A 15,848-nucleotide genomic window follows, 5' to 3' on the forward strand; every position below is an offset into this window, starting at 1 on the left:
TAGAGCATATAATGCTCAAATAATCATATTAACTGTATCTTGTGTCATCAATTATTTCTAAACATTAGTAAATACAGTTTTTGTTTTTTCTGACAAGATTCTTTTATAATTTTTTGTTTCTTTCATCACGTTTTGTAACAGTCTTATTGAAATATAGGGTGATTGCTAGAAAACAGGAAATTTGTCAAATGGTAATTTATTTTTAGAAAAACGGAAAGTTTTTTTACCCATTCCTTTTTGGCAAGTAGTAGTTGCTTCAGGAGCTAGACATTTTGTCAATCTCTAGGTTGGATTTTCACTTACGAAAATAAGTTATGTGCCTTTTAGCATATGAAATTGTTTTTTTTTGTTTTCTTCCTTCATAAAGTGAGTATCAAGTGCTAAGAGTTCATCACAGCACATTTCATTAAAATACTTGTAAAATGGGCACACGGATGCAACATTGCAGTGATGGCATAGATTGAATTTGGGCCAACTGTGTGGAACCTATTAAATTTGAGACTTGTACAAACTACGTTATATATTCATTTGTGCGACTCAAATCACACAGTGAACCAACCAATCAACCAATTACTAATGAGAGTGAGTACATTTCACAGCCTAAATCACATTGGTCGTGGGATCAAGAATGCAGGCAAAAATCAAAACTTAACACTCACCCTTGAATTTCTTGAAAATATTTATTTATTTTTTTTTTTTTTTCAATTTGAAAGTAAATATAACTAAAATACCTTTATTGCCTTTTTTCTTCAACAGAGTAAAAAGTAGCGTGCAGAGCATGGAAATATGTAGACGATCAACGACTATAAGTGCTTATGATTTAAACCAAAATAGTGGATCGGTTGTAGCTAATTTGGTTCCATCATCTACAGGTAACATTACTGTTACCTTCAATAACCAAATCAATGGATTGCCGCCACAAGTAAGTTACTTTCTCATGCGATCAATATCAAAAAATATTTTTGGGTGCTTCTGTAGAATAATGGGATTCGAAAGAAATGCATTTCAGATAAAAATATTATTACATACTTACGTGTCATGTTAAAATTAGTATACATCCCCAAAGTTATGCAAAATGATCCCGTAGAAAAATAATTAAGTAAAAACAAAATTTATTGAATTACAGAGTTTTATGTTTTAATGTGGAAAAGTTCTTTGCGACCAATTCTGTATGACAAACTGATTTATCTCTCCTGCTTTCTTTGCTTTCAATTAGAATCCACCATTTAAAAATAAAAAATGCCAGGCTTGTATTATCTATGATTTTTTGTAAAAATTAAATACATCTTCTATGGATCATTTTCCAAAATATTTTTAATTTATACTAATTTTGACATGACACATAATTACATAAGTGTTTCTTAACTGGAATGCATGTTTCAAATTTCATTATCCTGCAGAATCATTTTTTTTTTTTTTATTTAAGCTTCAGATAACTTTTTTGATATATATATAGACTAAACTCCTTGATGATTAAAGATTTTTTGGAAAAACTCTGTTAAATTATTGGAGAGCTGTTCAGTTCGTAATGATCCTTTGCTTAAAATTCTAAAACAGTATTTGTAAATAGAATAATTTTTGTTAAAGACCCTTGCAGAATGTCAAGTAAATTAAACTTGTATAAAAATCGCTCCCCACTAGTAAATGATGAGTTTGAAATTCTCTAGGTGCTTGTCCAGAATTCCCCCCCCTCCCCATGGAAAAAAAAAAAATCTGTATGATGTACGTACTCGTGACAGAAAAAATATTGTATACAAAAAAAATCACATAAATTAATCAAGTAATTTTATTTTTAAATAAGAAAATAAAATTTTGTGGCTAAACAAACAGCAACAATATAACAACGCCATTTTAAAACCAGGCTGAAGGAACAATGGAAATAAAGCCAAATAATTGAAACTTGCAAGATTTTAGAAAGTGAAGAGGGAACTTAAATTTGCTTGAAAATTATATTTTATCAAAATAAAATTACTTTATCAATTTTGTGATTTTTTTTTTTTTTTTTTTTTTTTTTTTGTATATTTTCTTGCCATCGTGGATACATGCATCATACAGTTTTTTCATCATGGGAATCCTGTACAAGCACCGTTTTTTTTTGTTTTTGTTTTTTTTTTTTACAATCTGAAAATGTGCTAAATCGATAAGTACTTATTTAAAAAAATATATTAAATCATTTTAATATTAGACATTGATTTTTTTTTTTTTTTAAATGTTTTTCTTTTTATAGGTTCTGTTGGCCATCAAACTTTTGCTAGCAACTCTGAGATGGCCAACAGAACCTCAAGTGCATATACCATCACTCGGCCACCAACATGTTGATGATTCACTTCTGTTTTCATTTTACTTCAGTAAGTTCTCAGAAATCAAGGAACCCCTTTTCTGAGGTTAACACTTGATTTCTCTATGAGGTACATAGATATCAGTGCTCAATCAAGATTCTCCCTCCCTCAAGCGTTGAGTTACTAAAAAAGTGAAGCGCCTCAGTTCTTCTCTTTCTAATTGACCAATTAACTGTGTTTTTAGTATATCTTTATTTTTGGTCTCTTGGTCTTACCGGATTCCAGGACAAAAATCCATCTGGTCTGGTGGAGTATCAGCAAAGTGCTGTTGCTTGAGGTATAATCATTAGGGGAAGGTGCACCATTTCTTTGTATAACCCATGTTGAGGGGATCTTATTTGAATGTTGAATGTTATTTTGAATATTTGGTCAGGGTTTATTTATAGGTTGAAGTATTCTCATGTCAGGTTGTCTATACAGATCCTTATAGAGAGAAACCGAAGACACCTGAGGATGGTGTCTATTAGGTAATTCAAACTTTTTGTTTAATTTTACTTCAAAGTTCTCAGAAATCAAGGGACCCCATTACAAGGGCTAACACTTGATTTTTATGCGAGATGCATAGATATTCGAATATTTCAGTAATGTTCTTTACGTCTCAAGCACTGAGTTAGTAAAAAAGATGGAAGCGTAATTTTCCGATCCCCAATTTTACAATTTAAATCTGTCATCGGATACATTTCTTGCAGTCTCTTGGTCTTACTGGATTCCAAAGCAAGAATTCATCTATTCTGGTAGAGTCTCCAGTTTCATGCTGTTACTTGAGGTAACATCACTTGGAGAATGTGCAACATTCCTCATAGAAGTCAGTGTTGGCTAGTCATACCGAGGAGATCTTATTTGAGCCACAGATACTTATGTAATTTTGAATATTTAGTCAGGGTTTTACTTGAAGGAAAATGTTTTCATGCCAGGTTGTACTGACAAACTCCTGTACAGAGAGGATAGTGTTTATTAGGTATTCAAAACTTTCCATAATGTATCCTTGTATATTTATTAACCTGATAACATCATCTTTAATTTTTTTGTGTTATTCTTTCCAGGTGGCTTCTCAGAATTTCAGTGGCACTGCTCCCCAAGCTACCGAGCTGCCCTATTTACAATATTCTGGCCAATCTGGAGCAACTTACCTCCCTTATCAGCCAGGCCCACCTCAGGTGGCCACTCAGCAGCTCAATCAACAGATGCCCTCCCAGAGAAGTACTACACAGTTTAGCCGACATGATCCATTCCGTCAGCCTCTGTTACCATCTCTTGTGGTGCCAGCACCAATACAAGGTAAAGAAATCATTAATTCTTCGAAATCAATGTTTTCTCTCATCTGGAAGTTTAGGATGAAGGCAGATTTTAAAAGATTAATTGTTGCTTGTCCAGATTAAAAAATAAAGAAAAAGCTATATGATGTACAGTTTTATCTTTATTTTTTTTCTGTGACATTAAGAAAATATTTTATTCCAAAAATCACCTAAATCGATCAAGTTTTATTTTTATTAAAAAAAAAATAATTTTTAAGCGATTAATGGGAATTTGTAGGCATTACAACAAAAATGTCATGTTTGAATCCTGCTGAGTTATTTCCCTTGTTTTTTTGTGAGAGTTTTTAAAATGGCCTCACTCCTCAATTAGTCATAAGATTTGATTTTTTGTAAATAAAATTAATTGGTCATTTACATGATTTTTGGAATACAATATTTTCGTTCCATCATGGATACATACATACATACAGGTTTTTCTTATATTTTGTTTTTTCATAGAGGGTAGTTCTGAACAAGCACCAAATAAGTTTAGTTTTATTTGGATATTTTTGTTAATAGAGTAATATATATTGAGACAACAATAATAAAAGAATTCAGATTTAATTGGATTAATTTATGAGAAAGTGTAAAAAAAAAAAAATGTTGAAAAGATTGTCAGAATTTGGGCAGAAATGTTGTGTACGCATATGAGTGACAATATTTTCACAATATCTTAACCAATATGTACAATACTACCATTTCAAAACACATTGACGTGAAATAACAATAGATATGCAATTTTTAATTTTCATTTGAAGAAAAGGTTTATCTCAAAAATTAGGTCATATAAAATATGTAAGAAAAAAAATCTTCCATAAAAAAAAAGTTCTTGTTCAGAATCTTCCTATATAAAAAAACAAAAATAAAAAAAAACATGCATATGATGTACATACTCATGACAAAACAAAAATATTACATTCCAAAAATCATGTAAATTAATCAAGTAGCAGTATTTTTAAATAAGAAATCCAATTTTTTTAGTAACTGAAAAGTGACTGGTTTTTTTTTTTTTTCCACCATTTTGAAAACTATCTGGGGGGGCTTATTAATTGCTTAAGAATGATTGTTTGTATAAAAATAAAACTACTTCATCAATTTACATGGTTTTTGGAATATGATATTTTCGTTTTGTTACATCATACATGTTTTTTTTGTGTATGATTTTAATATCTGGGATATTCTGGATAAGGATCAAAATAATTTCTAGAAAAAAAATACAAATCTTGCTAATCAGTAAAGTGGAGATTTGAAAAGTCAAATTTGTTAAGGATCATCATGATTATTTAATATTTTTGAAGCTCGCAACATGCATATGCATAACTCTTTCTAAATAATTCAATTTCATTGAATTATTTAGAAAAAAAATAAATAAAAGGGATTTTCACTTCATGTAATTATTTTTATTTCTGCAGGTCTCAACTCTCCGAATCGATATCCAAATGTTGTGCCCATGGTTACACAGGCCCATCAAACTCTGCAGTTACAGCCTCAAATTATGTCGCAGGTAAGAAAACTCTTCTTTGCTTTGTCCAGAATCCCCCTACATTAAAAACAAAAATACCAAAGGTCTCTGATATATGTACATGGCGCGGAACAAAAAGAACATATTCAAAAAAAATCATGAAAAGTGATCAATTTAAAAAAAAAAAATTTTTTTTTAGAAAATCATTTTTTAGTAATTTTTAAGCGATTTAATACTAAATCGTAGCCATTACAAGGCTGACAACAAGCAAAAAAAACTCAGAAGTTCAAATTGAGTTATCCCCCTTTGTTTATTAAAGATGGCAGAGCAAGATACTCCATCCTCGCTTCCTCATAAAATTTGATTTACTTTTTTTTTTTGTTCATTTCTGTTTGTTTTCTGAAAATGATTCAACGAAGAATCAAAAATGTTTTTGATACATATAAAACATACATAAATATTTTTTATTTCGATATAACAAAAATTATTAGAAAACTGCAAAAATATAAAGCAAGATATAATAAAACAGAAAATTCTGTTATGTTTAATGTTTGCTTCATCTATAACATGAATCTCACCTGTCTGTTTAAATGTATGCATGTTTGTATGTCTGCCTAAAATTAAAACAAAGGCGATCGATTTTCACAAGATCAGTATCATTTTGAAGCTCGCCCCTTCAGGCAACAAATATCGAAAAATTGTCCAAAAACATTCATTCCTTCACCCACAACTGGGCATTTTCTACAGGGAGAGGTCGCGTTTATCACCGATATTTTCGAAAGTCATCCCCTCTTTTCGATTGACTAGCTATGTCAACCTATGTCATTTCCGGTTTGACGATGGACGCAACAGCAAAGACGTCACTGTTTTTTTTTTTTGTTGTTTTTCACTTTCTTTTCCTCCTTCATGGTACAGGTTCGGGCCTGCTTGCCTACTACCACTCCCCCCCCCCTCAACGCACACCTTCAAACACCCAGGCAACGCCGGGCACTCAGGCTAGTTATATTATCTGATGTATTAGTGATGGGATGATGCCAAGATTTTTCCCCAATTCAGATACAATTTGTGATTCTCTTCTATATTCCCAATTCCGATAAAATGATAGATTCTGATTCTTTTACAATCTTTAAATTTTTTTTTTTTTTTTTAATGTTTTTTATTACCGTAAAAATCCATAGGCATATAATTTCGCAAATGTAAAAATACACTTGTGAGGTTGAAGATAACATATAGATTTTAGTTTTACTCGTAATTTAAAATCACTAAATATTCATGATTCGTAATAGAAATTGTAAATTAAGTTTTAAACAAACGCAAAATTCATTAAAAGAATCGGTTTTGGAATTAGAAAACAGGCACAAATTTTTCCTAATCCAATATCTCAAGAAGTTTGATTTTTCTGATTCCAATTGAGTCGCTGTGAGAATGAGATGCAGAAAATTGTGTAGCTTAATTGCCATATATTTTTCCATAACTTATTACCTAGCTCTACTTATGTATTGAGCACTTTTGAAGTAAATACTGAAAATCAATGCATAAAATATATTTCCTTTATAAAAATTTTATGTAGACATGAAACTTTTATATATATATATATATATATATATATATATATATATATATATATACTGATAGCTATGTGTATCAACTTTTAAAATGACTCAAAGTAATTATAGCATCATGATTTAAATCATCTGATGAAAAGAGTGTGAAAGCTATTAAAAAAGTAAGTTACTATATATATATATATATATATATATATATATATATATATATATATATATATACTCTCTTATAAATGTGGGGGTTTTGTGTATTGATATTCAATTTAAAAACTTTTTCTATTACTTAAAAAGAAAATACAACTTTGTTATATATGGGTCGTGGAATTGCATTCATCTGCAAAAGATCTAACTAATTTGCATATTCTTTTAAACATTCATTTTAATTAATTCCCTATTAGTTTTTTTTTGTTTTTTTTGGTCAAGTATTATGTGTAATTATATTCATGCAGATATTCTACATGATTTATACTTGCATAATATTTGTGTAAAAACGTTAGAGTAAAGACATTCATGTATGCGTATATATATTTGTTTAAAAGATTTTGCCTACCAAACTCCTCTTAGAGTTTTTGCTCTACAGACATGGAACTTAATATATAGGGTATTTGAACCATGCAAAACTTTACATTTGGGTTTTAGCCGAGGAAAATCGGTGAAAATTAAAGATATGGAATTTGCCAGGTGACGGTCAAACCACGGCATTACGATTATGTATGCGTAACGTAATAGCTATTGGTTCATGTTTTAATTTTTAGCCTTGCAGCAAACATGTCTTCATAACTCAGGCATTAACATCAAAGGAAAAAGTAAATCGTAAGCTAAACATTTTGGTTTTGATTCTCGGTAGTGGCGCACAAGTCATTTTTTTTTTTTTAATCTTTTTAAATCATTACTATATATTGTGGTCAATATAATAATAATAAATACAAAATCTGCATTAATGAAAATATATTACAGCATATTTTACGACCAAGCTATGCCAGGCAACCTGCTAGTGTGTGTGTGTGTGTGTGTGTGTATATATATATATATATATCCCATTAACCCATTACCACTAAATTATACTTTCAAGTTACTTCAAAAATAATAACTTCTTACTCTTATGGCTTGTCATCCCAACTGGTCTTAAAAGTTCAGGTCTATACATGGTTCAACAAGTGAATGTTTTTTTTTTTTATCTTCGTCTGTCAGTTTCACGCTAATTTCCATCACGTGTGGGTTTCATGATCAAAAGATTTATTTATTGCATTAAAAAAATTCTGACGGTAAAAGGTTAATGCAAATATATATATATATCATTAATATAACAATATATATATTATTAATGTAACGTATCATCTTAATTTTGCTTTTAGGCTGTGACTACTCAGCATCTCACTCCAGTAATAGACAGGGGACGGGGACAAGTCTTCATGGCAGTAAGTAAAACTTTTAACTATCTTTGTTATTTTGAAAATACCATTATTTCCAAATTTTAGCAATTATCAATTTTTCTTTAGATCGAATAAACTCAAATCCAGCATTATTGAAAAGAGCATAAAAAACAAAGAAATATTATGTCTAAACATAATATTTCTTTGTTTTTTATGCTCTTTTCAATAATGTTGGATTTGAGTTTATTCAATCTACCATTTTAAAGTAAATTTTATTGTGAATCCAGTTATATAAGTTTTTGGATGGGTGTAGGAGAAATGTAATTATTACATTTAAACCATTAAAGACTAATTATTACATTTAAATCATTAAAGACTAATTATTACATTTAAATCATTAAAGACTACAGTAATAATGACTAAGATTTGTTTGCTAGCTATTATTTAAAAAATAGATAAGAGCTCTCGGGTTAGCAGATGTACTGCCGTTGAGGTAACAGGTCCAGTCGATGGTGAAAGGCCAAAGAATCCATGGAAAGAAGTGATAATGATGGATTTGAGACAAAAAAGGATGAATAAAGACCTGGCCAGAGATAGGCTAGTTTGAAAGTCAGTTTCTTAAAGCAATCTGATGTATGTCAGCGTGTGAAATGGAAATTGAAACGAATACAATGATTTCATCTTTTTCTGTTGACGACGACTTATCTCTACAAGGTTGTTTTACACTTGAATGCTTCCCTCATTTGAGTAAACCATATTTAATAGCTCCCCCACAATTGGGAACCGTGTTTCTATAAATATTTAATTTAGATCTTGTATCATTCTTATTTACTTGAAAAACATTGCTATTATTAAAAACTGTACTTTTTTATATATTATTTAATTGCAATTCATTATTGAGATGAGTTTTATTTATTTTAATTTTTATTTATTGCGGACTATTATCCTCATCTTTTTCTTAGTTGTTTCATGATGTTTCGGCCAACTATTCATCTGGCCTTCGTCACGACGGACAGGAACTCTGAATCTCCTGACTGCGTTCACTGCAATTACTGCCTTCTGTAGTTGTTGTCTCATCACGTTTTGGCCAAGTAAGCCTCTGGCCGGCTTTGGTGAGACGACAATAACTACGGAAGGCAGTAATTGCAGTGGAGGCAATCAGGAGATTCAGTGTTCCTATCCGTCGCGTTTACTACCTGACAAAGGCCAGATGAGTAGTTGGCTGAAATATCGTGAAACAACTAAGAAAAGATGAGGATAATAGTCCGCAATAAATAAAAAATGAACAAAAATTTATACTTTTTCAATCCGTTAAAAGTGGGGAAAAGTCATAACCTGCTGATTTAAAATGAGTTTTTTATGCCAAATTGATGGTTGAATTTGGTTAAATTTGTGCTCAGTTTTGCATTAAATACTTATCCCTATAAATCCCTTACTGTGCATCAAGCGGATACCATAATACTTATTTCGCTGCACCTTATCATAACAAAGCTCAATACAAACTTTAAATCAGGTCTCTAGTAGTTTCCAAGAAAAAGTGAAACAGGCAGACCAAGAGAAATATAAAATAGAATATAATTTTAAGTTTTAAAAAATAATTTTTTATCAGTAAAATTCTAAGAATTTCATAAATACAGGTCAACCTTTGAGGTTTTTATTTAGAATTTCAAAACAATCCATTTTATTTTTTTAGAATAATAAAAGAAAAATTAAAGTTTTAACTATTGTAACCCGAGTTTAAAGACATTAATTTATTTGACCTGCTTGTATTTTCCTTTCTATTAGAATCCTCCTGTGAACTCCTGGCATGGTAATCGACAAGTGGTTGTCAGCTCCTGGCCACAACAGATACCAGCTCTGACTTCTCAGCGTTCTATGCAACAACAAACTGCCGCTGCTGTGATTCCTGACACGTTGGCTACACAAGCTGTCACAGATAATTGGCGGCGCTCTATAGTATTGGGAGGAGAGGACCTTGACCAAGGTCCACCTGCAGTTGTCCCTTTGGTATGTGCTCACAATAGGACCCAACATGTGATTTCTCAACATTTCAATAGATTTAACATTTCCATTTGTATTATTATCTGTTATACTTGTCTGGAATTTTTTATTTGTCTTATTGTCATAGTTAAAATGAAAAAAATTGCTTCATTATTTGTTAGTTTCAAAACTGAGCATTTAAAATATTTTCTGACAAATAAAGTAAATAAAAAAAATTTATAACAAAGAATTTTGCTGTATAAACTTTAGAATTTTATTTTTAGGCAGATATTTATATTTATTGCAAATTTGTATCAATACAATGTGTTTTTGTTCCAAATTCAACCTAATACAAACAAAAAAAAAATACTGAAAAATCTTTGATGTACATATCCAGTATGGAACAAAAATGTCATATTCCAAAAATCATATAAATTGATCAAGTCATGTGTGTGTGTGTTTTTTTTTATGAAGAAATTTTTTTTTTTTTTTTTTTTTTTTTTCAATGATTTTTAGGAATGGCTGATTTTGATCCCATTGTCTGAATTTAGTCGTTTTCCATTATTTATTAAAAATGGTGAAGCAAGATACACAATCATCATTTTCTCATAAAAATTAATTCTCTTAGTAAAAGAAAAATCTGTTTGATCAATTTGTGATTTTTGGAACATGATATTTTCATTCTGTGACAGGTACATACATCATAAAGATTTTTCTGTAGTTTTTGTTTTTTTTTATTATTGAATTCTGGATATGAATCATAAGTGACACTGCTGTCTTGATTTATTATTTTGGTGAATTCACATGAATTTCTTCAGATCTGTTTTGCTCATAAAATTGAAGTCATAAGATCAGTCATAAATATTTGTTTTTAATGATCTGTCTTATGAATGATTAGTTGGTGATAAAAATTTCTAAATGCCTATTTTAAAGATAATATCAGGTATAACAGTGTTATATCATTATTGAAATTGTTTTGAAAGTTTTTCATAAAACTTAGCTTTTATCTTCATGATATGTTAAATGGCATCTTCTTTAAACAAAACCTTTTTCTTTTGTGACCAAATGTCGTTTTGTTTTTTAAAAAAAAAAAATTTGATCCATGTTTTCTATATATTCTGTATGTATTCCTATTTTCTCATTCCAATTTATCAAAATTGTTGATAAAAAACAGGATTTTTTTTTTTTTCGTTTTCATGCATTTACAGTGAATTCTCAAGTTGAATATTTCAGTTTTGTACACTTGTGTAAATTTTTTTTTTTTTTTTTTACAGTAACAAACAAAAAAGATTGTCAATTTGAGAAAGCCAAATCATTTAAAAATTTTGACTCTGTGATTTTGGTTTTAAACATTTTTACTTACTTGACTGATTTTTTTTTTTTACCCCAAACAAGGAACACTTGAACTTAAGTAGTTAAAAATAATAAGAGAAAGAAAAAAATTTGGGACAGCATTCATTGTCTCGGTCAAGAAACAAGGCCAAGCACCGAGTCTCTTTGGCAAGTCCCTTTGATGGTACCTATATGCCTGATTAATAGACAAAGGAGTGTGAAAACCGAGTGATAGGCAGAGCTTATGTACTCCTTAAGCAATTTAGATAATTTGTTTAAATCACCAATTCTAGAAAGGTTGTCAATCAGGACCAAGGAGGCCTCCCTCTCTCAGTAGTTTTATCACATTGAAAGATTATTTATAATTTACATGACTGAAATTATTTAGGCAATTAATTCACATTTCAGTGAAATAAGTTCTAAGTTGAAAAGAAAAAATACGTGTGAGTTGAATTATTTTGTGGTTTTTGGGGTTTTTTTTTTTTTTCATGACGGAGATGTTCACTTTTTACATAAGCAGCAGCAGTTCATCTTTTTTTTTTTTTTCTAACCAACAACAAAAAAAGTCACATGTGATAAACGAAATGACACCTAAAAACCCAAAGACATTTGTTGAGTAAAAAAAATTCCATCTTTTATTCTGCCACCTCCAACTCCCAAGAGAATCTAAATTTGCTTAATAACATTTTTCTTGTATCTGAAGGACTCCAGTTAAAACGAGCACATGCCAACCGTGATCACTTATTTCTATGATTCACCACATTGTTATCACATATATTTACCGAAAAATTAAAAGATTTCTGTCGAGCAAAACATAAATCATTTATTCTGCTACCTCGGACCCCCAGCAGCACTTAAATTTGTATAATTGCATTAGTATATCGGAAGGGTTTTTGGTTCACACACCATTCTGTTTCCCTACAGCAGGCATATGCCAACCATGACCAATTATTTCTATGCTTCTCTATGCAGTTATCACATACGTGCTTAAGAGTAAAATTCTGTCAATTATCACGGTCTTAAGCTAATCTTTCAACTGGAAATATTCAGCTGTCAGAAACGGCTTATCAGTATTAATCCTTGTTTAGTTTGACCCTCTTTTAGTAGTTCTTTACATAGGTGGCATCTGGTGGCTGGGAAGCATGTTGAAATTATTTTATTTTTTTTATTTTATTTTTTATTTTTTCAAACAACGTCATTGATGGATCTGTTAATGTGAAACTTTCCTATATCTGTATACGATTAAAAAATATGAATGCATTAATTTGCATATAAATGAATTAGCTGCATTAAAAACAAATTGGGGAGAAGGAAGTCGAGTGTTTGGCAGCAAAGCAAACACATCAAAGTTAAGAAGCGATGCTAATAATGCTAATGTCATGGGAGTGATGCCAATTTTTATTTAGATAACACTATGTTATAAACCTAAGCCTCCAAAACTGGAATGATTTGATCTTGAATGCTATGAGGTTCTTATCGCTATGGCCAGTTATTGATTATGCTTTAAAGTGGAATTTTAATGCTCCATTTTTTTTTTTTTTTTTCATTATGTGAAAGATGTTTTGTTATTTCTTTTTTTTTTTTTTTTTTTTTTTTTTTTTTTCATTATGTGAAAGATGTTTTGTTATTTCTTTTTTTTTTTTTTTTTTTTTTTTTTTCATTATGTGAAAGATGTTTTGTTATTTCTTTTTTTTTTTTTTATGTAAACCGAAATCTGTTGTGCCATTTTGCATTTACTTATGAATATGCAATTTATTTAATTCTAGAAACACTATTAGAAAGTATATAATATATATTTATATAATATATATTTATAAAAATATTTTAAAACAATGATAAAATTACTAAAGAGAAAAAAAAAAATGGTTGAATTTAAAGTAAAACCCGACATTTTTTTGAATTAGATTTTCTCATTTTTCATTTTATTGCTTTTGCCTTCATCTTTCAACTACAAATAACTGAAACCGAAGTTTGAAAGTAACATTTTTCAATAACAAAAAAATGTCTTTATTCCTACACGTTCATCTTTTACGCACTTTCTACTCTTTTCATCTGCACCATTTCATCTAGTGATTGTTATTTGATAAGCTTCATTTTTGTTTAATACATAAGGAGACGTTCGTTGATTTTTCTTCAGAGGCTATTTGGTAAGAATCGATTCAGGAGAAAGAGACTAATTTTATCTTAATTCTTTAACTTTCTAACTTAACTGAAATAAGTGACATACACCGAAATCAGCTTGGTAATGTTCCATTAAGATTTTTGAGTTGTCTACATTATTGGCAATGTCTTGTTCATACGGCTTCCATGGAAAGGCTGATTTGAAAAATCTGTTACTCCCAGCTCAAAAACGTAACACCATTCTTTATTCAGCTCTTGTTTTGTCTACAGTTTTGACCTGTTGCTGCCTGCCTCAAATTTACGTCACTCATCTTTCATTCAACCCTGGGAGTTATTCTGTTTTATATATCTGTCCTATCATGCAGTCCGTGTGACCCTTACCAAAATTCATACTAGCTAACTTAATCGGCATTAACATAGTCCTTAATATGTAACATGAGTTCATTTTTTTTCTTTCTACTTTCTTTTACATAAAAGAGGAATGGCAAACTTTGAGCATGACATGTGTAAGATATTGCACTTATGCGTTGTACCGTTTGTCTATTAAAGGAAATTTGAGCAACAAGCAAGCGTAAACCCAAATACAATGAACAACATGCAGAGCATGACCATCACGCATGACTAGACCGAACTTTTCATGGTTTCGTTCCCAGACAACTATCACAATATATACCCAAAAAGCTATCAAGGTTTGGTTCCATCACAAGTCCAAAAAGATCATTTAGTAACATTTAGTCGTTTGTGTAGCATGCCGCTTTCAAGGTGAGGTCAATGTTTATGGCCATAGTATGCTAGATTACTGGTTAAGCTTTCATGGTATTGAAAAACGCAAAACAATTGAAGTTAGCACATCACTGAAGACTCACATTAGAGAGTCTGGTCAAATTGGGGATTCAGATTTCTTTATATTGATCTCTCTCTCATTTTTTTTTTTTTTTTTACTTATAAAAAAACTATCATTTCTTTTGCTTTTGTTCTTTCAATCTGCAATGAATCAATAGCCTTTTAGTTCAGTCTTCCTCTCTCTCTCTTCCTCTCTCTCTCTCTCATTCACCCTTTCTTTTAATTATCTCATCGCATTCATTCATTCTTTTTTTATTCATTCTCTTTCTCTCTCCTTCATTCATTCATTTCTTTTCTTTATAAATTCATTCACCCTTTTTTTTCCTCACTTATTCATTCAAGCTTTTCCTCTTCATTTAAATTATAATCTGCCTTTTTTTTTTTTTTTTTAAACAACTGATGTATTCATTATCTTTTTCAGATTGATTTTTTTTTTTTATTTGAACATATTTTAATCTTGCCAATGGCTGAGATATGTTTGCAATCAACAAATCAATATTTTGTTTATCACCAAAATCTTTCTCTTTTCATAATTTAAAAAAAAAAAAAAAAAAAAAAAAAAAACAAGTCTTCAATGTTCCTGGGTTTCTAACAGCCACTATTTTAGCAAATTCAACTTTAAAAAAAAAAATAGAAAAAAAATGTGTAATTTACTTTGTACTTAATTTTCTATTACTGAAGTGCAAATTCGTCGGCCTTTATCGGAACTTTTGAAACAATTTATTTAAAGTTATGTCAATTTTTTTTTATTATTTAGTCAATGATTTCTTTTAGCTTCAAAATTTAAATGAATTTTACCAAAAACGAAATTACTGCTTTTTCTTGTTTATAAAATAGTTCCAGAACATAAAAGTTCTGGAGATTTTAGACAAGGAATGTCAACAAATTTTTTCAAATTGTATTTTAAGCAGTTTTAGCAATCTTCAGCATCACCAGGAATAAAAATGTTTTTCTTAAAATTTGTTTTGTGACAACATTTAACGAGTCATCACCCCATTTTATTATTACTCTTATATAACAAAACATCTTCTCCTCTCTTTTGCACACACACACACACACACATACAGAATGGATGCAAAATGTTACTCGGCATAGAGGAAATCTCTTGGATTAAAAAAGCAAATCTTTTTGTATTTTGAAAGAAAACAAACTGTTTTGAAACCACGTTAAGATGCAAAGAATTTTATAAGAAACATTTTTTTTTAACTTGACATTTTTCTTAATAATAAAATATCCATCATCAGAGAAGGAAATAGCTTTATTTTTTTTTTTTGTAAATAAAATGTCTGTGACTTGTATCAAAGCTCTGTCAATCTTGTTGCACACTGTAGTATGTTAATTTTGAGCTTTTTTTAAGCACGTGGTCACTGTAAAATGTAATGAAGATTACCAATCCTCATTACATTTTTTTTTTTTTTTTTTTGCAGTCTGTTTCCGTAAGCATATGAACACTGTTAAAATAAATACTGAAACATGATAACAGCTATATAACAAAAAAATTTGATGATGAAAATAAAAATTGAATTAAAATATTTATT

The 15,848-nt window shown here is 29.8% G+C and overlaps 1 protein-coding gene across 20 annotated transcripts in view; it reads left to right on the top strand.

Moving 5' to 3' along the window:
- The window catches only part of LOC145293296 (homeodomain-interacting protein kinase 2-like), a 288,357-nt gene that overhangs the window by 214,622 nt on the left and 57,887 nt on the right, over positions 1-15,848 (top strand). For all 20 annotated transcript variants that reach the window (XR_013869708.1, XR_013869707.1, XM_080139909.1 and 17 more), the window contains exons 7-11: positions 757-922; positions 3,383-3,617; positions 5,047-5,138; positions 8,017-8,079; positions 9,820-10,041. Coding sequence is in view for 18 of the 20 variants with exons in the window: in XM_080139909.1 (XP_079996035.1) it covers positions 757-922; positions 3,383-3,617; positions 5,047-5,138; positions 8,017-8,079; positions 9,820-10,041 (778 nt within the window). In the remaining 2 variants the exon portion in view is untranslated. The remainder of the gene's footprint in view (positions 1-756; positions 923-3,382; positions 3,618-5,046; positions 5,139-8,016; positions 8,080-9,819; positions 10,042-15,848) is intronic.

This window comes from Euprymna scolopes, chromosome 14 (assembly GCF_053919585.1).
Source record: "Euprymna scolopes isolate OS-2025 chromosome 14, ASM5391958v1, whole genome shotgun sequence".
In the NCBI taxonomy this organism is placed as follows: Eukaryota; Metazoa; Mollusca; class Cephalopoda; order Sepiida; family Sepiolidae; genus Euprymna; species Euprymna scolopes.